General features: G+C 43.3%; 2 protein-coding genes across 4 annotated transcripts; both read left to right on the top strand.

The window, feature by feature from the left end:
- Positions 1-1961: 1961 nt before the first annotated feature.
- Positions 1962-8247, top strand: agxtb (alanine--glyoxylate and serine--pyruvate aminotransferase b). The gene is made up of 11 exons (XM_042096609.1): positions 1962-2274; positions 2447-2639; positions 2756-2820; positions 5252-5352; positions 5651-5721; positions 5907-5991; positions 6137-6235; positions 6708-6777; positions 7134-7229; positions 7444-7572; positions 7900-8247. The coding sequence occupies exons 1-11, from the start codon at positions 2005-2007 to the stop codon at positions 8005-8007; spliced, it is 1287 nt and encodes a 428-aa protein (XP_041952543.1). The 5' UTR covers positions 1962-2004; the 3' UTR covers positions 8008-8247.
- A 1881-nt stretch (positions 8248-10128) lies between these two features.
- Positions 10129-24353, top strand: tmem63a (transmembrane protein 63A). 3 transcript variants are annotated; one of them, XM_042096587.1, is made up of 23 exons: positions 10131-10297; positions 13144-13313; positions 14148-14227; positions 15160-15232; positions 16179-16216; positions 16364-16506; positions 16834-16885; positions 17073-17181; positions 17439-17509; positions 17742-17822; positions 18704-18833; positions 18965-19098; positions 19203-19337; positions 19580-19733; positions 20112-20218; positions 20320-20406; positions 20633-20692; positions 20942-21104; positions 21217-21322; positions 21706-21873; positions 21965-22080; positions 22638-22694; positions 22882-24353. In XM_042096587.1, exons 2-23 carry the CDS (start codon positions 13152-13154, stop codon positions 23029-23031), a joined length of 2376 nt encoding a protein of 791 aa, XP_041952521.1. In that variant the 5' UTR covers positions 10131-10297; positions 13144-13151; the 3' UTR covers positions 23032-24353. The 3 variants fall into 3 exon arrangements, with proteins under 3 accessions (XP_041952522.1, XP_041952521.1, XP_041952520.1); XM_042096586.1 differs by having other exon boundaries at positions 10132-10293; XM_042096588.1 differs by lacking the exons at positions 22638-22694; positions 22882-24353 and adding an exon at positions 22151-22565 and having other exon boundaries at positions 10129-10293; positions 21965-22116.

The following is a 24353-nucleotide window of genomic DNA, read 5'->3' as shown; positions in this document are numbered from 1 at the left end:
CCATTGCTGATATGTTCAGCAACCTGTTTGCACTCTGAAGTAGTTTACATTGGTTGTGCATGTGTTCAAAATTATGTTTTATTGCATGAGAATGTGTTTAACATTTAGAGTTTAGCAAAAAGAGTCAAAGAGATCTGAAAATTGTGTTTTAATAGGTGAAAACTATTCATGGCTTTGCCAAAAGATGTTCAGGCAACTGAGCATTTGGTTCGGAGAATGGATTTTAGCAATTGTGTTTTGGCAATTGTGAAAAACTGTAACAGTCATGATCACTCCTGTGAGCACATTTAACTATAGTGACCAGGTTGTCCTGCTTTTCACATACTGAGATAATGTCCCATTTTTCATTGGTGATATGGACTCCAATGTTCAGAAATGAGACATCACGCATGTGTATTCTTCTTACTTGTCTGGCACCTGAGCCTCTTCTGCTGTTTCTACTCTAGTGTTTAATAGTGCTACGTCAAAAGCAGCCACCTGACTCATACTAATGTAACACAGCCAAGCTTTTCTAAAAAGCCTGGCTTCCGTCCAGTGGCTGAAAAGAGACCGTGAGAGTGAAGAGACTCTGACGGCCATCAATCAAAGTTTGCTGACACACTCACAACTCTTCTGCTACGTCACCAAACCAAACTTATACAGCCTTTTACAAACCAAAAGGCAGTATATGTGCTGCTTATTCAGTTGGTCATAATACAGAATTAGTTTTAAATTACTTCTCAGTGTTGGTAACGTGTTTCCATCTCTTTACCCCATGCCTTGTAAGAATGTGTGTGTGTGTGTGTGTGTGTGTGTGTGTGTGTGTGTGCCAATGCCATTACACTTCCACCTTTGAGAGGGAATCATTATTGTTGCATCATCTGCTTGAACCAGCTACAGGCTGTTCTTGGACAATGGCCACACACACACAGGCATAACATGGATGCAGGTACAAACCAGTCTGCAACAACCTGTTCCTTTGGGCACTCGTCCCATTCCCATCCGCCCCCCCCCCCCCCCCACACCCCCCCAAATGTGTGTGCACGCACAAACACACACAAACAGGTCCATACCAGCATGTCTCAACTGCCCAACGAACTACCAAGGTTACAGATTACCTAAATAAACCTTTCATACCCAAACCTCTTACCTCTTGCCCTACAAACAGAGCCACAGTTACTTACACACACACACACACAGAGACAGGGAGAGTTGGGAGGATCACAGAAAAAACATCGTCTAGCCAATCTAGAGTCGTAGAAACAGTGAACTCCTCTCAGACAGTCCATGTCATTCCCCACCTCTCTGCAACCAGACAAGCCAATCAATACCCAACGCACGACCCAAGCACGCACACACAAACTTAAGATTTACATTAAAAATATTGTGTAACCAAGTGACCATCATGTTCTTTTAGATTAAATATTTTCATCTTCTCTATAGATAGATAGATAGATAGATAGATAGATAGAAAGAAATACATTTTTTTTCATAGAGTTGAATAACCATTTAAAACGTATTATGGTCATGCCAAGGATTCCGAAAGATGGTCTATGACCGAAAACTAGAATAAATTAAAATATATTTTTGCACAGATCTGAGTGTGCTAATTTTTCATGTGCTTGCCTGCTGACCTTAAATTCCAGCACCTCAACCACCAGGTGTTTTTTTGTCTCTTATGGTCATGCCATGGCCAGCATAGCTGCCTCAGAGAAACCAGCTGCTGGTCTGGTGAGTTTTTCCTTTTGGATAAGGGTTGTGTACAGGAGGTCCCAATGAGAAGATTTATGTGAGAAATGTGTACACAGTAGTGCACAATTGTAGAAACAGCAATAGAACACTAAAAAAATGCTGTGTGTGTGTGTGCGTGCTGACAGGCGGGGTAACCTGAAATGACGCAAGCGGCTATGTGACCTGTGGGTCAAAAGATTTGTTTGCTTGAGGTTTTCGTCCACGAGTCCAAACTTAAAACTCCATGACAGCGAACGTACCTTGCACAGACACACACAGGCGCCAGCACCAAACATGATGCACAGGGCTCTGATCTCCCGGGGCGCGCGGCTGGTACAGCAGGCCTCCGCCGACGGCTCGTTGCTCGCGTGTAGTGCGCCTGCAGCCGCCTGTTCACAACGTCCGGCATCCTCCGTCACCATCCCACCGCCCGCGTGCATGCTGAGGCCGCTGGAGGCACCTTTCCGTTATCTCTTCGGTCCCGGACCTTCCAACGTTCCACCGCGTGTTTTAGCCGCGGGAGGCAGACCCATCATTGGCCATTTGCACCCAGAGATGTATGAGGTAAACAGGCCGAATCTCACGCAGGACATGGCAATTTTAAATGTCATCTCTAACGATTCCATTATTCAGCAATAGAAGGCCAAATGGAAAGACGCGTGGCATCGCATGGCCACTTCTCACTCCAAAGTTTGACACCTTTCTGAGAGAACTTCCTTTGCTCGCTGTCTTGCAGATCATGAACGACATTAAGAAGGGGATCCAGTATGCTTTTCAGACGCAGAACAACATGACCTTGTCCATGAGCGGCTCCGGGCACGCGGCCATGGAATGCGCGGTGTTCAACACAGTGGAACCCGGCGAGAGCGTACTGGTCGCTATCAACGGCATCTGGGGAGAGCGTGTCGCCGAGATCGCAGAGAGAATGGGTAGGCCCACAACCGTCCTGTAGTAGCTTATAGCCTAGCGTAGTGATAACTAGCAATCGGACATTCTTTACCTGATATGCGATTATAACGTTTCACATTGATTTGTGCTTCAACAGGTGCTAAAGTCCATACTATTGTCAAAACACCAGGGGCATATTTCAGCAATCAAGAAATTGAGCAGGTAGGCCTACTACAGCCTAAAGGTGGTGATACATGGGCTAACTTTTGAAGGGGGCAATCACATAATATCCGGTTCCATGTCTCCTGGGGCAATGGTCATAGCTTGCCTTTTGATGATAAAAGTTCTTCAGAAAATAGGTCAATAAGGCTGTGGCAGAACCACAATACTCTGGAACATTGCTCTGCAGCATTGCTCAAAAACTTGCCTTGTCTATCATCAAGTCAAGGCCCTAGTCATGATGTCAACATTGGGTGACCAAACTTTTGACAGACATACAGTAGGCATGGATGGATTATGAACCCCTGGTAAAATCAAAATCCAAACCTATGAGTCTAAGCCTTAGTTAAAAAGATAGATAGATAGATAGATAGATAGATAGATACTTTATTGATCCCCAGGGGAAATTCAAGGTCTCAGCAGCATACAGACAACACATACACATTCTTTAACAGCAGAAAAAGTAATTAAAGTATATCATATAAAAACACAACTAAGCAATAAGGACAGTAGAAAATAAAGAATATACTAAATATACTAAAATACAAATTATACTAACACTTAATCTAAATCAATTCTAAAAACAGTATCCACATAGTGGTGATTAATCAATCAGAGGCGCTTGCAATGACTGAGGCAGGGACTGAGCCTGTGATTCTCTGTGCATAAGGTGCTCTGTGTGAATGAGTGTCATGGTGATAGTGCAATGGTGATAGTGGTCATGATGATGGTGCAAATGAGTAAGTCCAACAGTGCAACAATGCAGAAATAAAGTCTATATATCTATATATTTAACTATTTAAGAAAAGGTATAAGAAGATATGCAAAACGTTTTTCAACTAAGGCTTAGACTCACAGGTTTGGATTTTGATTTTATTTATTTTATTTGCTGGTGGCTAATCAGACAATTTGAATGTAGTTTGAAAGGGACAGGATTCAGGAATAGGCTACTAAGACAGGCCCCTCTTCTGTCTGACTGTACTGTACTCTATCTGGAACCATCACTAGGCTACTAATTTGTGTGCTATTTATGTTTGATCACATTTCAGATGGTGGTTCTTGTTGGTTTCCTATAGTAAGCTATAGCAATTTTTTCTGTTTTTATTTTTCTGTTCTTGTATTGGGGGGACATTTTGGTCACATTTGAAAGGGGGAGGGGGGGGGGGGGGGGTACGTCCCCCCAATGTCTATGGTGACCATGGCCCTGTATCAAGTTAATGTAGATTAAGGTCAAAACAATTTTTTATTGTTAACAATTAAGTTATACTGCTACCAGCTTTGAGCACCTATGGGCAAAATGGTATCACAAAGTTTTGGTTTTAGAACGAGCTTTTTGTTTGTTTTAAGACACCATCTTTTAGTAAAATTAAGGTAGCTTAGACCTACTCTTCTGCAGTGTAGGTGAGGTGCTTTTTCAAATCGAGTGTGTGGGTCTGTCAGATCATGCTGCTGTATCAGTGTGTTTGTACATCATCTCATTTCTAATGCACATTTTGACCATAGGAATATAATCAAATCCGCATTCAATCTTTTAATGCACACAAAGAAGAAATTCCATATAGTTGAGGGAGGTGGATTAACAATTTATTTGCAAGTTGCGTTTCTACTTGAGTGTTCCCGTAAACGCTGCCCTGACGACCATACATTTTGATCCCACAGCTGAGAGAGCCAAGCAGACCCTCCTCACTAGATTTGGTCAATGTCCATTTGAACTCATAACACAGTGGATGGGAAGGCATGCAGATGCACATATTATTGAGCCAAATTTTCATGAATGTGCATAGAATGTGCAAAGGCCTGCTGAGATAGATGAGTGTGCTGATGTTTAATGTATTTCTCTCTGAGTGCAAACACGTGTGTGTGTGTGTGCGTGTGCGTGCGTGCGTGTTATCTGGTGACTGATCCAATGGGCCTTTCAACAGAAGACTCTGGTGTGTGTGTGTGTGTGTGAGAGAGATGTATAACATACAACTTAGGTTGATTTACGCTGGTTTGTGTGTGTGTGTGTGTGTGTGTGTGCGTGCAACCAGCACACTGACACATCAACCCAAGTTCTCACTCACCTTTGCTCCACATATTTACTGTCAAAGCTCATTTCCATCACTGAGTCACATGAAGTCAGGTCATGTTTTAGGGCACAGGTAAGAGAAAAGGAAAGGAAAGTTACAGTACTATAAGGCTTTGAACAGAGTGAAATGTCCAGGGTGACACTGACCTCCAGGGAATAGAAGTCTAGCCCACTGACAGGCATCATATGGAGAGGTAGCAAGCACAACACATTCAGTATTATATTATGATCCATACAGACTAATTCAGTACAGCCCCTAGAGGGCGCCACCATGAATATTTTCCTGACGGAGTTCAATCTGCCATTGAATCGACAGTTTTGACATGAATTTGTGTGTGTGTGTGTGTGTGTGTGTGTGGTGTTTAGGCCCTGGCAAAACACAAGCCTGTGCTGTTCTTTCTGACTCATGGTGAGTCATCTGCTGGTTTGGCCCACCCTGTAGATGGCATTGGAGACCTGTGCCGCAAGTAAGCCCCTCTTGCAGTACACATACACACACACACACACACACACACACACACACACACACACACACACACACATACACACACACACACACACAGATCTTATACTGACTACACCCAACTATACAGCTGAAAGGTTTGATTTGTTTGTGATGTTTGGTGTTTGGTAAGATTCTCGTGTTTGTGGAAGTGTCTGGGACATTTTTCTGTTGTATTAGCAAAGATCTTTTTCAATACTTAAGTGTGTGAGTGTGTTGATGGAACGTTCTAGAATGCTGATGTGTGCTCTCCTCCTCCTCAGACACAACTGTCTGTTCCTGGTGGACTCGGTGGCTTCCCTGGGGGCTGCTCCACTGTATATGGACCAGCAGAGTAAGAGCTTCTCTCTCTCACACACACACACACACACATACACTGACAGGCACACAGAAACACACACCCATGCAGGACTATACAATTCACATCTCATCTTCTCCACAGACACACACAACCACACACCCAGTAAGTGATTTACAGCAGTATCCAGTAGCACACACTTCCTCTGTCTTTCCTGACAGATATCGACATCCTCTACACTGGCTCACAGAAAGCCCTGAACGCTCCTCCGGGCACCGCACCCATCTCCTTCAATGAGAGAGCCTGGTAAGAGGAGTGTGTGTGTGTGTGTGTGTGTGTGTGTGTGTGTGTGTGTGTGTGTGTGTGTGTGAGTTTACTTTCCAAAGATGTGTAATGATGTGTAATTTGCCCAGACACCGTGTTGTGTGTGTGTGTGATGCATTTCTCCCAGTGAGAAGATGTTCAACAGGAAGACCAAACCTGTCTCCTACTTATTAGACATGACCCATCTTTCCAACTACTGGGGCAATGATGGAAAACCAGCCAGAATGTAAGTCTGCTATCACACACTCACACACACACACACACACACACACACACACACACACAGTCAAACCTTGCCCATCTCCACCATCATTCAGTGTGTGAGACTGTACATTTCTGACATTTCAACTATTCCCTTTACTTTGCTACTTAAAACAGTACACCTATAATCCATTTCATTGACTGAAATATGTTTAAGTACACAACACAGGAAATACTGTAACTCACCCCAGATGAAAACTATTGCACACACACACACACACCCTTCATTATAATCAACTATTAGAGATATTCACTATTAGAGGGTTGCTATGATTATTGTAAGATACGCCAGCTGTTGCTTTTAGTGTTTCCAGCAGATTTGGAGGAGCTGTCATAACCCACATGTCAATCTTTAACCGTGATGGAAGTTCCCCAAACGTTATATTTACTCATACATATTTCTCTTTTTCTTTGTGCGTGTGTGTTGTTGTTCACAGGTATCACCACACAGGGCCTGTATCTGGCTTCTTTGCTTTGAGGGAGAGTCTTGCCATTCTGGCAGAGAAGGTACAGGCTGCATAAGTATGTCTGTCTGTGTGTGTGTGTACCTATGTGTGTGTGTGTGTGCGCACGTACGTATATGTTTGTGTGTGTTTGTACGTGTCTCCGTGTGTGTATCGCTGTGTCTTCAGCTTACGTCTTCTTTGTGGTGCGGTGGTAGTGTAGTGGTTAAGGAGCTGGGCTAGTGTGCAGTAGCCTGAAAGTTGTCGGTTCAATTCCTGGCTTCCACCCTTGTGCCTTTGAGTAAGGCACTTAACCCCAAGTTGCTCTGGGGACAATGTAATCCCTTGTAACATAGTTGACATGTAAGTCACTTTGGACAAAAGTGTCTGCTAAATGTAATGTAATTCTTTGGGGTGCAGGGTTTAGAAAGGTCTTGGCAGGAGCATCGGGAGTTGGCTGAATACCTATGGAAAGGGCTGGAGGATCTCGGACTCAAACTCTTCATCAAGGACAAGGTCAGTGTGTTTGTGTGTGTATAAAAGTGTTTGTGTATGAGAGAGAGAGAGTGTGTGTATGTGCGCGTGGGTCAGTGAGTGAGTATTTTAAACCTTGTTCTTTGACTGTTCATTGAGCATAGTAAACTCTCTCTGTATAATAACTGCCAATGACTGTAATGTAAACAAATAATGTGTGTACTGTATGTGTGTGTCTGTGTATTCTCCTTCTCAGGACCTGAGGTTGCCATCGGTAACCACCATAGCGATTCCAGAGGGTTACGATTGGCGGGAGATGCTGGCCTACATCATGAAGCACCACCAGATGGAGATGACAGGGGGCCTGGGACCATCCATAGGCATGGTCAGTACTGTGTGTATGCATATGTGTGTGTGTATGTATACGTGTTTTAAGTGATTGTTGATGTTTTTATGTCTGTTTAGTGTGTGTGTGTGGGTGTTGAGTTAGTAGATGGATTTGGTGTTTGTGTGTTCTCAATTGTCTGTCAGTCTCTGCATTTTTTATGTGTGTATGTATGTGTGTGAATGTGTAAGATTGTGTGTGAGTATTGATGTGCATGTTTGCGTTTGTGGCGATGTGAATATGTGTGTGTGTGTGTGTGAAAAGAGAGAGAAAGAGAGAGTCTATTGAGCTTCCTTGTGACTCTGCCCTTTAATCTCTGGTTGCTAGGTGATGCGTGTGGGGCTGATGGGATATAACTGCAAAAAACCCAATGCTGACATGGCACTCAACGCTCTCGCCGATGCCCTAAGAAACTGCAAGAAGAGCAAGGCATAGAATCACACACACACCCACACACACACTCTTACAACCCGCACTCATCCACCTTTTTCTGCACGTACACACACACACTTGAGCCCACCTCACCTTGGAGCCTCCATCATCTCCACCATCAGGCCTGTGTGTGATGATGTTGACGGACGTGAAAGGTCACAATAATTGTAAATAATTAATTACATGATGTTTTGTTGGTGCCTTGTGATCAAGTTTTTAATAAAAAAGAAAGTATTTAAAAAATCATGCATTTTGTTCTAATATTAATTCAGACAGAAAAAGAAAACAAACGTTTCTGCAATCAGGAAGAAATACTTGCTAATTCGATGTCATTAAACATAGAGCCGTACAATTAAGTGGTGGTATGAGCGTTCATTCAATGCATGCGTGCGCGCGACATAAACTAAAACTACCCGATAACGTTGGTAGCAAAGCTCCGCTTCAACCTGTCAGAAGGCTATTTAATTATTTAACGGCATTTAATAGAACTGCGTGGATTCTTGCAACTTCCATAGAAACAGAGCAGAGACTGTATAATACACTTGAGTAGGCCTCTGCGTATAGTCAAATTTGAATATAACGTTATGGAGCTAAATTTGTCTTAATAATATATGCGCAGAGGGGGATCCACAAATATTTCTTGATTTGCATGTGTGTTTTGATATCTACAGTACAAATAAAAAAATCATATTTGTAACTCGTACTGTATATTGATTTTTACAAATATAGATGTGCATTTGTAAATAAAATGCCATTTGTAAAACCGAAAATTTCATTTGTGAAATGTGATTCTGCATTTATGAATCACCAGCACACGCATTCTTCGCTTTCCAAAGTTACGTGTTTTTGAGACGTTCTTCACATGAAAGTCACACAAATCCACACGTAAATAGGCCTACTTTAATTCACCGGCACACAGAAATCGCAATCCAGTAGATGGTGACATCCACAAATATTTCTTTACTTGCATTCGTGTTTTGACATCCACAAATAAAAAAATCACATTGTAACTTGTAAATAGTTTTTCACAATTGTAGATGTGTATTTGTAAATTAAATGGCATTTGTAAAACTGAAAATTGCCTTTGTGAAATCTAATCAATATACGAGTTACAAATATGATTTTTTTATTTGTAGATATCAAAACACACATGCAAATCAAGAAATATTTGTGGATCCCCCTCTGCGCATATACAAATATTATTGAGACAAATTTAGCTCCATATAACGTGGCCAATTGTAGCCTTATTTATCTTCATTTAAAGATCTCCAGACCAGAGATTTACGCTTATCTGCTCCGCCGTTTACCATACACAAAAGCTGGCATTATGATTCCTGAATCCTTACATTCAGGCATTCAAATTAAATTTCTTTAAAACGCATGTCATTTTTTTTTCTCCATTTGCCTACCAGTGCATGATGCTTACATGAGGGAAACATTCCAAAACAGCACCCATATAGTTGCTGTTGTTTTAAGAAGTAGCCTATTTCTCATGCAAGCATCGTGCAACCATGCAAAAGCAATTATATTGTAATTATTATATCTTACATTAGTAAAGCAGTCCTCTGATGTGCATGTTTTCACAAACTTTCTGTGAACAATGTTAGCACTTTGAACATTGACTGCTTTGAAGTGAAAGTGCATACCAATATAGCATAATAATAATTGTGATAATGATAATCATCATGATAATTTCATGGGGGGGGGGGGTATGTGTAGGTGGGCCCTATGACCCCAAAGTCTGCCATGAATAAGTAATAATAAGTTATTTCTCAAATAAGTTTGAGAAAGGCTAAGCTAGCATACCAAACCTCTACAGTGTGTAAGGCTATCAAAGTTTTTTTTGTGAATAGACCAGGCCTAGCTAGCCTACTTCTTATTATTAATTCTTATTTTATTAAGAATACATTTATAATTATTATTATATAATTCTTGAAAAAGTCTTCGAGAGCAAGAGTAGCCTAAGTTACAGTGCAGTGAGCGAGTTGGTAGTAGCAGTCTCCGTGAAGAAGCCCATCTAGGCCTACGTTATTTGTGGTTGAACAACCAAAACCGCCCTCTTGGGGAACTAGAACTCTTGTCGGCCTGTCCTGGCTGCGCAGTGTTGTCGTGGAGTTTGATGGGCGGGAGTGCGCAGACACGGATATGTCTGTCGTGGCTCTTATTAGACATTCTCTGCTTTTGTCTGTGTTTAGCTCCGGACCGGTCAACCGTTCAAAGCGATAACTACGATAAAATATGACCTCACGTTGGACGATCTCAAGATCCAAACTTTGGTTTTAACAAGAGGTAGGTAAGGCAGGCTTTTTATTTCCCTGGAAAGTAACATTCTGTAACCGAGATCACAAGTAGAAAAACTTGTGGCCATCATGATGATGGATCGACCTCAATGGAGGGGACAGACAGACAGCGTGACAGTTTTAGACGAAATAGGAATTCTCAGTTGATTGGCGTGAAATTGAACAAGTGCAAAATAATAGCTCTTTAACTAGATTCACTCACTCAATGTCTGACCTAGGCTACTTTGTAGTTTCGCCCGTCAGAAGAATTATGTATTGCTCTGAGTTTAAACAGCTGTTGCTTTCTCTTGCTTAGCGGGACTTATTCGTTTCACACCCCTAATGCGGCAGTATCTAGCCTTGATCGCATGCCAAGCATAATGTGATCACGGTTGTGTCATTGCGGAAAACATTGTTTCCTCGGCGTTTAACGCGTTTGATTAGTGGAACGGTGTTGAAGTTAGTATGCAATTGGCACAGGCGAGCTCGTGACTCCCCGCCCTCGTTCGGTCAATCTAGTTTTGTCAGACAGAAGGTAGCCTAACACTACACTTTCCCTGGCATCGCAGACAGCTGACTAATAGGCCCGCAGCAAGTCAGAATGGAACAGCCTTCACTCTGTTCTGGATATCCTCGCAACTTTCTTTTGGAAAATGAAAATACACTCTGAGAAATACATTTGGCAGTGACTATCAAATTAAAATATTCTTTTGAGTATTAATTCTGATGGATCATAAATCTTAATGTAAAACCAGTCTGTCTGATTTGCAGTCTGATGTAGAATTGGATTGTACATTAATGTATCACTGTCTTATAGTTTGCCTATGGTCTGGTATGATCTGATGGAGTTTAGCTTGTGCTATTTATTGGATGGGGACTTGAAGACAGCTGCAAGATGTGGCACAGGCTGTGCCCAGGATCCGTAAAGGCACTCCTTCATACTAGGCAAGCACTATCCACGGCCAATCGCCAGCCTAGATTAATCACACAGCAAGGCATAGGATACAACTGTAAACAATAATTCTCAGCAGGTCTGGGCCAGTTCATCAGCAGGCTCGCCAGGAAGGATTGGGCAGTGACAAGTGTAGAGAGAAGCCTCCTTTAAGCAACACTCCGTACAGCAACAGTTCTCTGGATAACATACTGTATGCTAGGCCTACTATAGATAGGCTACTGTTAATTTCAATTTCAATGTAATTTCACTTATAGAGTGCCAAAACATTACACATGTCTCATGGCACTTTACAGAATGTTAGACAATCAGAGAAAAGAAAAGAAGAGAAGGCCCATGGGTAACAGGGGCGAGGAAAAACTCCCTAGAATTGGAGATACATAGGAAGGAACCTCGAGCAGATCCACGACTCAAGGGCCTAACCCATCTGCCTAGGGTCAGTTACAGAACAGTAAGGTCTGTATACATGGTAAAAGTTAGTTACAATAATCATAGCAACTTAGTTAGTTAGTTAGAATAGAACATGGTGTTTAAAGCCACCTGAGGTGTATGTTACAAGAGGTGGGATGGTTACATATCCAGTATGATAATGCATGAATCCTATTAAGTGTCAGAAAGTTCAAATAGTCCAGTGTAGGAAAAGGAATTGTCCAGGGGGATTAGGAGTTGTCATAGGGCAAGTAGTGGGTTGCTAGGCTGCACGGGCCAGGAATCCGGGCAGGGGGACAGCGATGATAGGGCAGTCGTAGGGATGGGACTTCAGGTGAGATGAGTGAGATGAGGGCCAAACACACGGATGGCTGATGACTGGTAATGGTAGTGTATACTTCACAAGTGAGGTAAGGGGGGGAGAAAGAGAGATATAGAGTGGGTTAGTATTACTATAAATCAAAATGGGGAATGTCAATAAGTATATCAATGGTACTACTGGTATATAGTGTTATACAATAGTGAGAATATCCACTGTTATTATACGGCTCTTCACAATGCAAGTAGAATGCTCCATTGACTTGAATGGGATTTCCGAAAGTTCTAGCGGTCATTATTTCTTGGGAAAGGACCTCTGAAAACAAGAATGACCGCTGTCAATGGCAACGGAGTTTGTGCCTGGAACTTCATTCAAAAGTGAAAGCAGACGGTTGATCAGCTGTGTTCTAAAGAATGTTTGATTCAAGTTCAGCGTGTGTTGCGAACTATTTGTTTCTCAGCAAAAGCCACGACGAAACGGTAACAAATAAGTGTAAAGAGACATATAATGGAGTTTATTTTTTCGTCTTGGCAAGTAGCCATATAATAAGCGGGATAATAACGCCGGTCATTATGGGAAAATAAGTCCCTTCAGGGCGAAACAAGACCGGTTCGACCTGTCGGGACTTATTTTCCCCATAATGACCGGCGTTCTATACATTATCCCTTACTTAACAAACACTGATTAAAATGCAACAACATATTACTATGGCAACAGTGCTGTTTCACAATCATACTTCTTTAGTATTAAACAACATCAATAGAGAGCGAAGACAAGAATAGATTTAAGAACCATTACATAGGATCATATAAAGCAACCCTGTGCCTCAAAGCATTAGCACTATTTGACTGAACAGAACACACCATAAGGAGTAGACCACCTCACTGTCTCGCTCGCACACACACAACTTTACTCACTGACCCACTCACTCATAGACAGACAGACAGACAGACAGACAGACACACACACACACACACACACACACATTTCTTGATTGAACAGAACAGAACACACCATACAGTAATGTGTAGACCACCTCACTGTCTCGCTCGCGCACACACAACTTTACTCACTGACCCACTCACAGACACACACACACACACACACATCCCCCATTTCTTTCACAAACTGGACTGAAGTGTGCCCTTATGTCCCCTAAGTGTGCTGAATGGATTCTGGTTGGACCTGGCCATGGACGGAGGCAACTGGGAACAGCTCCGTCCATGTGGACAACAGCACCTGTTTCAGCGCCACCCAGAGCACCGTCCTGATGGGGAACCAGTTCGGAGGGGTACCTGTCGTCCTCCTGCTGGACTTCATAGTGTTTCTGGTAAGTGTGTATGTGGGTTTGTGGTGGTGGGGTGAGGGTGTATGGTAGTTTGTTGAGCGAGCTACAGCAGACAGACCTGTTGTCATAAGCTTGCCGTAGGTATCCTGCAGTCCTGCAGATGTTGAGTAACGGGATATTTGGGTCGTTGTGGCAGTGTATAAATATAAGTATATATACTCTTTTGATCCCGTGAGGGAAATTTGGTCTCTGCATTTATCCCAATCCGTGAATTAGTGAAACACACTCAGCACACAGTGAACACACAGTGAGGTGAAGCACACACTAATCTTGACGCAGTGAGCTGCCTGCTACAGCGCTCGGGGAGCAGTGAAGGTTTAGGTGCCTTGCTCAAGGGCACTTCAGCCGTTTCTACTGGTCAGGGTTCGAACCGGCAACTCTCCGGTTACAAGTCCGAAGCACGGCTGCCCCAAATGTGTTATGTGTATGTGTGTATACCGTGTATACCAAAAGTATTATGTGTATGTGTGTATATGTCAATGCAAATGTTTTCTAGATGCAAGTGTGTTTTAAATGCATTTGTTGACGCTCAGTTGACTAGTTGTTGTGAGTAGGTGAAAGTTGATTGGTTCCTGTGCTTGTGAGAGCTGATCGGTTGTGTGTCTTGGGTGGGGGGCTAATTTGCAGTGCCTACTCTATGTGTGAGAGCTGATTGGGTGTCCCTCATTTATGTGTGAGAGCTGATTGGCTGTCTCTCCTGAAGGTGTGAGACCTGATTGGTTGTCCCTCCTGTATGTGTGAAAGCTGATTGGTTGTGCCTGCTGTATGTGAGAGCTAACTGGTGCCTTCTGTATGTGAAATCTGATTGGTTTGCAGGTGCTGCTGCTGCTCTTCACGTTCATCAGGAGGAAGCTGTGGGATTATGGACGCTTGGCACTGGTGGCTGACAGTGAAGGGTGCGTGTGTGTGATTCTCATTCAAAATGACACAACTTCATATGATAACTGAACAGCATATTATGTTGATAACTGAACAGCATATTATGTTTTCCCCATCACTCTGATGAACACCACTTTAATAACTTAAATAACTTAAATAAATATTCTCAACACCACTTTAATAACTTAAATAACTTAATTAAATATTCTTAACTTAAATAAATATTCTCATTTGGACCTATAGTATGGGAAAGCTGGCTTGCTGGCTATCAGTGGATGTTGTAGCCATGGGTTGTGTTGAGACAGTACCGTTTGACATGTCTTGTTTCAGGGTGTAGAAAAGCCGTTAAAGAACAGTAGAAAGGCAGGGGAAGTTAAGGCAACATAGGAGGCATTACCACACATGTACACACTCACACACACACACACACACTTACAGACCACACATGTGTACACATGTATTCAAACAGACACTCAGTAACCAAATCAGTTAAAGTACAACCACACTCTCCCAAACTCTTGACATTAAACATAGTTACATTGTTAGCACTATGCCATCTAGGTACATACATAAGCACAGCTGATCAAGTAATAAGTTCATAATGTGCCTGAATACACACACATACATGTTGTTACAGAAACCCCTAAAGTGAGAAACACTCCACTCTTGTGAGACATACATTTCATAATTTCTCAGTGTGGTGTAAGTGCGTGTTCTCTCTCGCCAGCTTCCTCAACCCCGACTCCACGCGAGTGTGAGTGAGTGTGAGTTCCTCAATGGACTTTCACTTCTTAGATAGTACTCCTGTGGCTATGCCACGTTAGACTTGTAGACTGTGTGTGTGCGTGTGTGTGTGTGTGTGTGTGTGTGTGTGTGTGTGTGTGTGTGTGTGTGTGTGTGTGTGTGTGTGTGTTCAATGTTGTTTCTTAACTAGAGTGTGTGTCCACAGGTTTGAGTCTCACCGTCGTTATGGTCGCATGTCCTCGGTTATCTCAAAAGGAGAGGAACCTGAACACGAGAAGGTATGACATCACCACCACCATCATTATCAATATCATTATCATTCTCCACCATCCTCCTCATCACCACCCTCATAATTACAATCACCAACATCACCTCGCTCACGATCATGACCTCATTTTATCACAAGGATCACGATAACAACATCATCTCCAGCAACCACACAATCACCACATAATCATTGTCTTAATCATTGTTACCACTGTCTTAATCTGGGTACCCAGAAGCTCGCATCATGCTGAACGAACTTCTGGGCCAAAACCTTCACAACTGGAAAACCGCCCACTGATCTCACTTCCGTTGTGTTCATGGGGAAAAGTTCCTACTGAAACCAGTGCGAAATGGCTGCCGATACAAACATACTTGAAGCATGTTTAGAGTCAATTTTTGAAGAAATTGAAGTTTGTTACAACATTTGCATTAACCCTCTGCAGAAGTTATGTCTCATTTGCCTAAGCAAAGGCTAGCCAGAGATGGCTACAAAGGCACACTAAGCAAAAGAGTTATTGTGTGCGCATCCCACCTGGCAGGTGCAGGACAAAAGAAAAAAGAAATGAAAAACTAACAATGGCAAACTAAACGCCATCGTTTTGGTTATTAGTCTGCTGTCAGCTGTATTTTCATGAAACACCCAGTACATGTGCATACTCACAAGGTCTGCCACATCTCTGCGAATAGCTATTGAGAAAAGCTTTCTTCGAAATCAGAGACATTCCCCCCGCCCTATTTTCCCCTGAATCCAGGTGTATTCCTCTAGACTACCACTGTCTTAAAATAACCGTCAGGAATACCCATCAACATCACTGTCATTAGTAAAGTCACAGCCATTCACAACCATTACAGTAATCACCGTTACCCCATCATTCTCACATCTCACATCAGCAGCACCACTCCCCAGACTTATATTGTGTGTGTGTGTGTGTGTGTGTGTGTTCATTCTCCCTGTAGGGTCTGTGTTCCTGGCTCACTTATATCATTAGAATGGAGTAAGTTGATGTATTTACATACCTCAGGCCTTTACATACATACCGGTATATAAACTTACACATATAATGTACGTAATGTACACCATTCAAGTGCAGTGTGTGTGTGTGTGTGTGTGTGTGTGTGTGTGTGTGTGTGTGTACGCGCAGTATGGCAATGGTGAAAGAGCGTTGTGGAGTGGATGCGGTTCACTACCTGTCGTTTCAGCGTCACCTGATTGTGTTGATGGTACTCGTGTGTGTGCTGTCCGTGTGTGTCATCCTGCCCGTCAACCTCTCCGGGAATTTACTGGGTGCGTCTACACGGCAACACTCCCACCCACCCACTTCACTGCAAGAAAAACTAACATTTCTAAAAAATAAGATGCTAGTGACTCTCACTTCTGTACTTGTGTAAAATGTGTGAAATGGGTCATGTGCTTTAAAATAAATAATTTGCTCTAGAGTTATTTACTGACGTGTGTGTGTGTCTGTCTGTCTGTCTGTCTGTGTGCCTCCCGGTGCCTGTGTGTTCCAGAATATTTTGTAAATGCATTATAAAATATATAGTGCTTGCATGTATGGACATATATGCATGTATCCGTGTGTGTGTGTATTCACAACTAACTGATCTTTTACAGGAACTGATCCATACAGCTTTGGGAGAACCACCATAGGAAACCTGAAGGAAGGGTAGGTGTGGCTAGAACCCACACAGTGTGTTTGGACTGTGTGTAGATATTGGGTGTTTGTAATTCTCTTTGTTTGTTAAGCAATGAGTTTAGATCAAATGTGTGAAATGGCTCATGTGCTTTAAAATTAATCATTTGCTCTGGAGTTCTTTACTCAAATAGGGCTTTGTGTGTGTTTGTGTTTGCAGAGACAGACTGTTGTGGCTACATACGGTTTTTGCAGTATTTTATCTTGTCCTGACGGTGGCACTACTGAGACATCATACCTCTCAGATGAAGGGCACACATAGAGATGAGGTATGTAGACACACACACACACACACAGACACACATTATAAATAATACGCTGTCTTACATATGTAATTACATATACATAAACACACTCACATGCATTATTACATACAACACAGATCCATACATATATTATGTTTATGTACTACTGTGTTTAATGTAATGTATGTTGGTGTTATGTATTTATAGTATTATGTGATGATTTTCTGTTTATATTCTTGTGTTCATGAGTATGATTATCAATATTTGGGGTTACTTTTCAGGCCAGAAGTACACTCTTCGTCTGCTCTGTCCCCAAAACCGCCAGTGAAGAAGACATCAAAACACATTTCATGTCCGTGCACCCACACATGCTCTCACCCACAAATGTTTTTATAGTGTCAGTGCGCATTGCACACACATACTGTGTCACATACACATTTGTGTGTGTGTGTGTGTGTGTGTGTGAAGAGAAAGAGATACCTATTAACACTTGCTTGTATATAATGATCATGTGATGTTCATATGCCTGGCCTTTTGCTTGTATGTATAGAATGTTTATGGTGTGTTTGTGCTATGGTCTGTAGGGAGGCTTATCCCACTTGTCAGGTGACTGATGTCCGCCTCTGCTACGATGTGTCTAAATACATCCAACTGGCCAAAGAAAGGTACTACATTACCCAGTGTGCCACTGAATTATTTCTAGAGTGTGTTTGTAAACTGCCATATGGAGTGTTCTGAGCACACTATTTGAAACCGCTCATTTGAAACTGTTGGAACCATAGATATATATCAATGGTTGGAACTGGAATGGTTGGAGCATCACACACTCAGTCATTCAGGGCACGCTACAGCTGAAGGGACAGAGCGTGATGTCAGTCTTACTAGCTGCATTCAGAACTACGTGTAGACCGGAGGTTCTGCGGATGTTAGGTTGGGCCGTATATCTGAACAACATAAACGGTCACTTAGAAGTCCGAACTTACCCGGCTGTTCTACTGCTCCCCTCCTCGTATTTCCGACGGACATTATGTAAATGAGCTTGTGTCTGAACGAAGCAAAGAACATGCAGAGATTCTGTTCATGTGCGTGTTGAACCACGTTCAACCTGTTCAACCACACAGAGATTCTGTTAATGTGCGTCGGTGTCATTCACACATATGACCGTATAATGTCAGCATGTTAGCATCATACCTGAATCACCTGAAGGGTCGGACCTCCATTTGACAAAGCTCCACATATAGAACAAATGTTGACTTCTACTAATAATAGAACATAATTTGTCATGAAACAAAATAGTTTACTCACTATTCATCACTGTTGTCAAGCTCTTGAATGAAACACAAAACCCAATTTCGACCCCGTTTGTGTTATGTCTACTTTGGTTCTCTGTGAGAAGCCATTTGTTAATTTATAGAGATGGATTGTTTGTTTTCCAACTGCGGAGTGTCATTCCATATCCAGAGTGGCAGATTGAATTTACATTACAAACGCATCCCTAGTGTCCTGCCTAGAGCTTGGGTTAATGTTGCTATGGTGAATCTCCTAGGAAACGGGTGGAGAAGAACCTGCAGTACTACCAGAGAGTCCTGGAGCGTCATGGCAAGCGTGAGTTCATCAACCCGCGCCTGTGTGGGTACCTGTGCTGCTCCGGATGCCAATGCCACGCCTGCCAGGAGGTGAGAGAGCAATAAAAGATACAAATGAAGAGTCAAAGGCCGTCCATACTGTGTCTGTTCTCTCACTTTTGCTGCATATTACCTCTCACCTGATGTTGCCTTACAAAGCCCTCATGTGTACATGTGTACAGGTGGATGCTTTAGACTACTACAGTTCCCAGGGGGCTGTTCTGCTAGAGGAAGTGAAGAAACAGAAGCAGGAAGTGCCACAGCATCCACTTGGCATGGCCTTTGTAACCATGCATACTGAATCCATGGCAAACTAGTGAGTGGGAAGAACTGTTTTCTTACTGTCACAGGAGTTGTTGTATCAAAGTGTGTGTGTGTGTGGGTGTGTGTGAGAGAGACTGACCACTCTATTATCCTCAGTATTCTGAAAGACTTCAACGCTGTGGACTGCAGTGGCGGGGGTGGCCGGGAACCACAGCCATCAGCCAATAGCGCAAGCCTGGACGTGAGAAATTGGCGAATCACACGGGCAGCACACCCCAGCAACGTTTACTGGTACACACACACACACCAACGATACTTACTGGTACAGACCAGGGGGCTCATGGACACAGACTTGCATTAAAGTCATACTAAGTCATATGCACAAACCTGGAAAGCTGCGTGTACACACACAGATAGATCAGATAAGAGTCCACGCAGCTTTTCTTTGTACATCCCAATCAATGTTAGACTCTATATAAGACTCTATTCCCTTCTCTCCCTCCCCTCTCTGTCTCCCTTCCTTCCTGTCTCAGGGAGAATCTGTCAGTTCAGGGCTTCCGATGGTGGCTGCGTGTGTTCCTCATCAACATCATCATCTTCATCATGCTCTTCTTCCTCACCACACCCTCAGTCATCATCAGCACCATTGACAAGTTCAACGTCACCCAGCCCATCAAGGATCTCAATGTAAGTGTGTGTGTGTGTGTGTGTGTGTCTCTCTCTCTCTCTCTCTCTCTCTCTCTCTCTCTCTCTCTCTCTCTCTCACACACACACACACACACACACACACACACACACACACACACACACACACACACACACACACACACACACACTCAAACTTAAACTCACACTCACTACATCACCAAGGCCCATTTACTATCTCAACGCAAGTCACATAAACAGTCACATACACTCGTCCACTGCCTATACCACCAGGATGAGTCTCACATACACATATCACTAAGTCAGTGTGGGTCTCTCTCTCTCTCTCTCTCTCTCTCTCACTCACTCTCTCAAACACACACACACACACACACGGTTGATGTTATTGTGTCCTCACAGAATCCCATCATCAGTCAGTTCTTGCCAACTCTACTGCTGTGGACCTTTTCAGCTCTGCTGCCAACTGTAGTATACTATTCTACTGTATGGGAGGCCCATTGGACCAGGTAGCACACAAACGCACGCACACACACACACACAAAGTGCAGAAATGTATTTTTATGCAAGCCCGCTGGAACAGATAGGACACTCTGTTTGTGTGTTATAGGTCCAGTGAGAATATGAGCATGATGTATAAACTCTACATCTTCCTTCTCTTCATGGTATTGATACTGCCCTCTCTTGGCCTAATAAGGTAGCACACACACACACACACACACACAGCATGAAGCACACAACACACACACACACACACAGCTTTCTTTTATTTGCTTGTGGAGACCCACCACCAAATGGCACATACAAAGTCTTTTTTTCTCATCTAATCTTGGACCTCAGTATAGCAGACAGTGCCTTCTGCTGATCGGTGCAATGCATCACCACTGTGTGTTGTGTGTGTGTGTGCGTGTGTGCTCCTGCAGTCTGGATCTGTTTTTCCGCTGGCTGTTTGATCGGAAGACTGAAGGCAGTGTGAGATTTGAGTAAGTACCACTGTGTGTGTGTGTGTGTGTGTTCACTGTAAATCTGTATGGAATATTGCATTATATAAACTTGTGTTTTCCTGATGGATTAGGGCTGTTCTCTGAAGTATTTCATTGAAGTTATAGTCTATAGCATAGTCTATGTGTGTTAATGTTTATGGGGATCTTTTTTCCTGCTGGATTTCTGGATTCTCTTGGTTAGCCACAATATTTACAATATTTGGTGTGTGTGTGTGTATGTGCGCCCAGATGTGTTTTCCTGCCGGATCAGGGAGCATTCTTTGTGAACTACGTAATTGCGGCAGCCCTGATTGGTTCAGGGATGGAGCTGTTGCGGTTACCAGGGCTACTATTGTACACCATCCGAATGGCACTGGCACGTTCAGCTGCTGAGAGGAAGTACGTCAAGCAGGTCAGTGTGTGTGTGTGTGTGTGTGTGTGTGTGTGTGTGTGTGTGTGTTTTCATGTTCAAAAATTTGTGTGTGTGTGTATGTGTGTATTAATGGCTATGTGTGTGTTTACAGAACCAGGCTTATGAGTTTGAGTATGGGGCCATGTACGGCTGGAATCTCTGTGTGTTCACTGTTATCATGGCCTACAGTATCACCTGCCCAGTCATTGTACCTTTTGGTAATGAACACACACACACACACACACACACACACACACACACACACACACACACACACACACACACACACACACACACACACACACACAAAAACACAAACACAAACATATACACTTCTGTACACTTCTTTTTCACAGAACCAAACACTGTGAAAGTGAATTAGTAAAGAGTTATAGATGATCAGGACCAATATGAAATCACATGAGTATAATCACATCTAAAACACATTTTTCATTATAAATGGGCCCCTAAGTGGTTCACAGTGTGTTAACCAACAGTCATTTATCAAGACTAGCTATATCAGAATAATCTCAGCCTCACCATGTAGGTTTAACACTGAACTTTTGTGTGTGTGTGTGTGTGTGTGTGTGTGTGTGTGTAGGTCTTTTGTATCTCTTTCTGAGGCACCTGGTAGACAAACATAACCTGTTCTTCGCCTATCTGCCCGCCCGCTTGGAGAGGCAGGTGCACCTGGGAGCCGTCAATCAGGCCCTCGCTGCACCAATCATCTGTCTGCTCTGGCTCTACTTCTTCTCAGTGGTCCGGACAGGTACGCACTTTCACTCAACTGTGCTAGTCTGCACATACACATCTGTGTCTGCCAGTCCATGTTTGACACCCGGTGTCTCCCTGGTCTACAGGCTTCATGGCTGAGACATCGATCTTCACCCTGGTGGTCCTGTGCATCACCATCTTCATCTGCATCGCCTACTCCTGCTTTGGCCACTTTAAGTACCTCAGCCCCCACAACTACAGGGTGAGTTCACAGATACCTCAGCCCCCACAACTACAGGTGAGTTTGTAAAACTCAGCCCCCACAACTGCAGGTGAGTTTGTAGAACTCGGCCCCCACAACTACAGGGTGAGTTCACAGATACCTCAGCTCCCACAACTACAGGTGAGTTTGTAGAACTCAGCCCCCACAACTGCAGGTGAGTTTGTAGAACTCGGCCCCCACAACTACAGGGTGAGTTCACAGATGTTTAGACAGATGCCGTTTGAATAGGTGATATGTCGTCAGACAAAGCTGGGAAGCCGGGTGATGTTAAATCATGAGACATTTGGACAGCCGATGTGTTGGGTGCTGTTTGGGTGGGTGGTATTTGAATAGGTGATATTGGGTTGGGTGCTGTTTGGGTAAGTGGTATTTGGATAGGTGATATTGGGTTGGGTGCTGTTTGGGTAAGTGGTATTTGGATAAGTGATATTGGGTTGGGTGCTGTTTGGGCAGGTGGTATTTGGATAGGTGATATTGGGTTGGGTGGTATTTGGATAGGTGATATTAAGGCAAGTTGTTCTGTGGTGTGTTCTCAGTTGAAGGATGAGAAGGAGGAAGAGTGTGACAGAACACCAGCCACCTCTGAGGGCTTGGTGAGTGCAAAACCCAACACACACACATGACAACCATTAGCCAACAAATACTCATCCACCATACTGTGCTCTCATGTTTAAACAAACACACACCCTCCACTTCACTCCACCTGCAAACTCAGTCCACTCACTTCGGACACACACTCACATTGGCCTGTGTTTTTGTTTTGTGTTGGCATTGTGACAGGTATACGCCCCCAGAGTGTTGACCTCTGACCCTGAGCATGATTGGTCAGACAGCCGACCTGTCCACCAGTCATACGGGACCACAGATTGTAGCCCCACCTTCTTGAGCACAGAAGAGGACCTACAGGAGGACATTCAAGAGGAGCCTTAGATAAAGGCACTCCTACGACTGTGGTACCCCAAAACCACTGTGACCAACAACATGGGTGGGCACAGCCACAGGAAGCGAGACTCTCGTTAGTGTTCAGAATCTCAGGAGACTTTTGAAAGCCACAGCCAAACCAGTCTCTTCCTACCCCTGCGAAAGACTACCTGCTGAAGCCAAAGATTGAACCAGTGTCTATAGCCAGTAGACTTTTCAAAGAAAAACAAATTCTGTAACTTAGAGGTTCGTATTAGGTGTCATGTTAAGGGGTTTTAAACCATGTTGTCTTCCGTCCAGAAAGCCTCTTGCAGGAAAGCAACAGGTGTTCTCGCTGAGGTGACGGTACCTGAAGGTAGACTACAGCCCCTTGTGTGTCAGCTGATGCTATGAAAGGTTTGGCCCTGATCTGTGTCAAACCACAGCCAAATATGTGTTACTGTCCACTGCTATGTGGTGCAGGGGTTTGACCAATCCAGAGGACCTTCACATAAAAAGTGGAGGGTAAATGACCGATCATTTCAAGCGACCTTGTGTGTTAAAGGAAGAGCACAGATCTTTGAGAAAGTTTCATGGTACTCACTAACTGTCAGTGTAAGGGCTGCGTTGTTAACAACAAAGTGACATGCACACACATCTCTGTGGACATAACACACATATACCGCAAACAGGATACGCACACATTTCTTTTTATTTTGTCAATTTCAATAAGATATACTACACACTCATACACACACACGCTTCATGTTTCCATAAGCATTTCACGTTGCTCTGCTCAGTAGTAAGGATAAGGTGCCGCTCTGGGCCAGACCTGGGCCATCTGTGTGCCAGGGGTGGCTCTAGCTGCCATGAAAGCATTATACCCCAGTGAGACCAACCCTTCTTGGCAGCTGTGCCATATGTGCGCATTATATCTGTCAATGCAAGTGCCTGGCTGTGTCAACCAGGGGGGTATTCCAAGTACGTGGTTTAGTCACAAACCTGGATAAGTTAACTCCGAGTAAGTGGTAAACCTCCTAATAGAAGAGCTGTATGGCTTCATTCTCCTAACACAAAAATGCCATAGGGCTCTTGTTTTAGAAGGTTTACCACTTACTCTGAGTTAATATACCCAGGTTTGTAACTAAACCACGTACTTGGAATACCCCCCAGATATAACCTAAACCTACTGCCAAAGCAAATGGCATGCCACATCACGCTGCTCACTTATCTTAAACACACAGCAAGTGTAACAAATCAGAGCAACATTTTGTCAAAGAGCATCATTAGATAAAGTTCTGTATGGTGTTACTTTTTTTTACATTGTATCACAATAAATTTATACTTGTTTA

The sequence above is a fragment of the Alosa sapidissima genome, chromosome 6, assembly GCF_018492685.1.
Source record: "Alosa sapidissima isolate fAloSap1 chromosome 6, fAloSap1.pri, whole genome shotgun sequence".
Classification (NCBI taxonomy): domain Eukaryota; kingdom Metazoa; phylum Chordata; class Actinopteri; order Clupeiformes; family Clupeidae; genus Alosa; species Alosa sapidissima.
Note: the sequence above shows the minus strand (reverse complement) of the source record. Positions and strands in the feature narration are given on the sequence as shown.

Bases quoted from the DNA above. Each gene is read 5' to 3' on its own strand.
- tmem63a (XM_042096587.1), top strand. From the start codon at position 13,152: ATGGATTCTGGTTGGACCTGGCCATGGACGGAGGCAACTGGGAACAGC. The intron at 17,510-17,741 runs GTCCGTGCACCC...TATGGTCTGTAG, and splicing joins GACATCAAAACACATTTCAT to GGAGGCTTATCCCACTTGTC. The intron at 20,407-20,632 runs GTAGCACACACA...GTGCTCCTGCAG, and splicing joins CCCTCTCTTGGCCTAATAAG to TCTGGATCTGTTTTTCCGCT.
- agxtb (XM_042096609.1), top strand. From the start codon at position 2,005: ATGATGCACAGGGCTCTGATCTCCCGGGGCGCGCGGCTGGTACAGCAG. The intron at 5,722-5,906 runs GTAAGAGCTTCT...CTTTCCTGACAG, and splicing joins ACTGTATATGGACCAGCAGA to ATATCGACATCCTCTACACT. The intron at 6,778-7,133 runs GTACAGGCTGCA...TTTGGGGTGCAG, and splicing joins TTGCCATTCTGGCAGAGAAG to GGTTTAGAAAGGTCTTGGCA.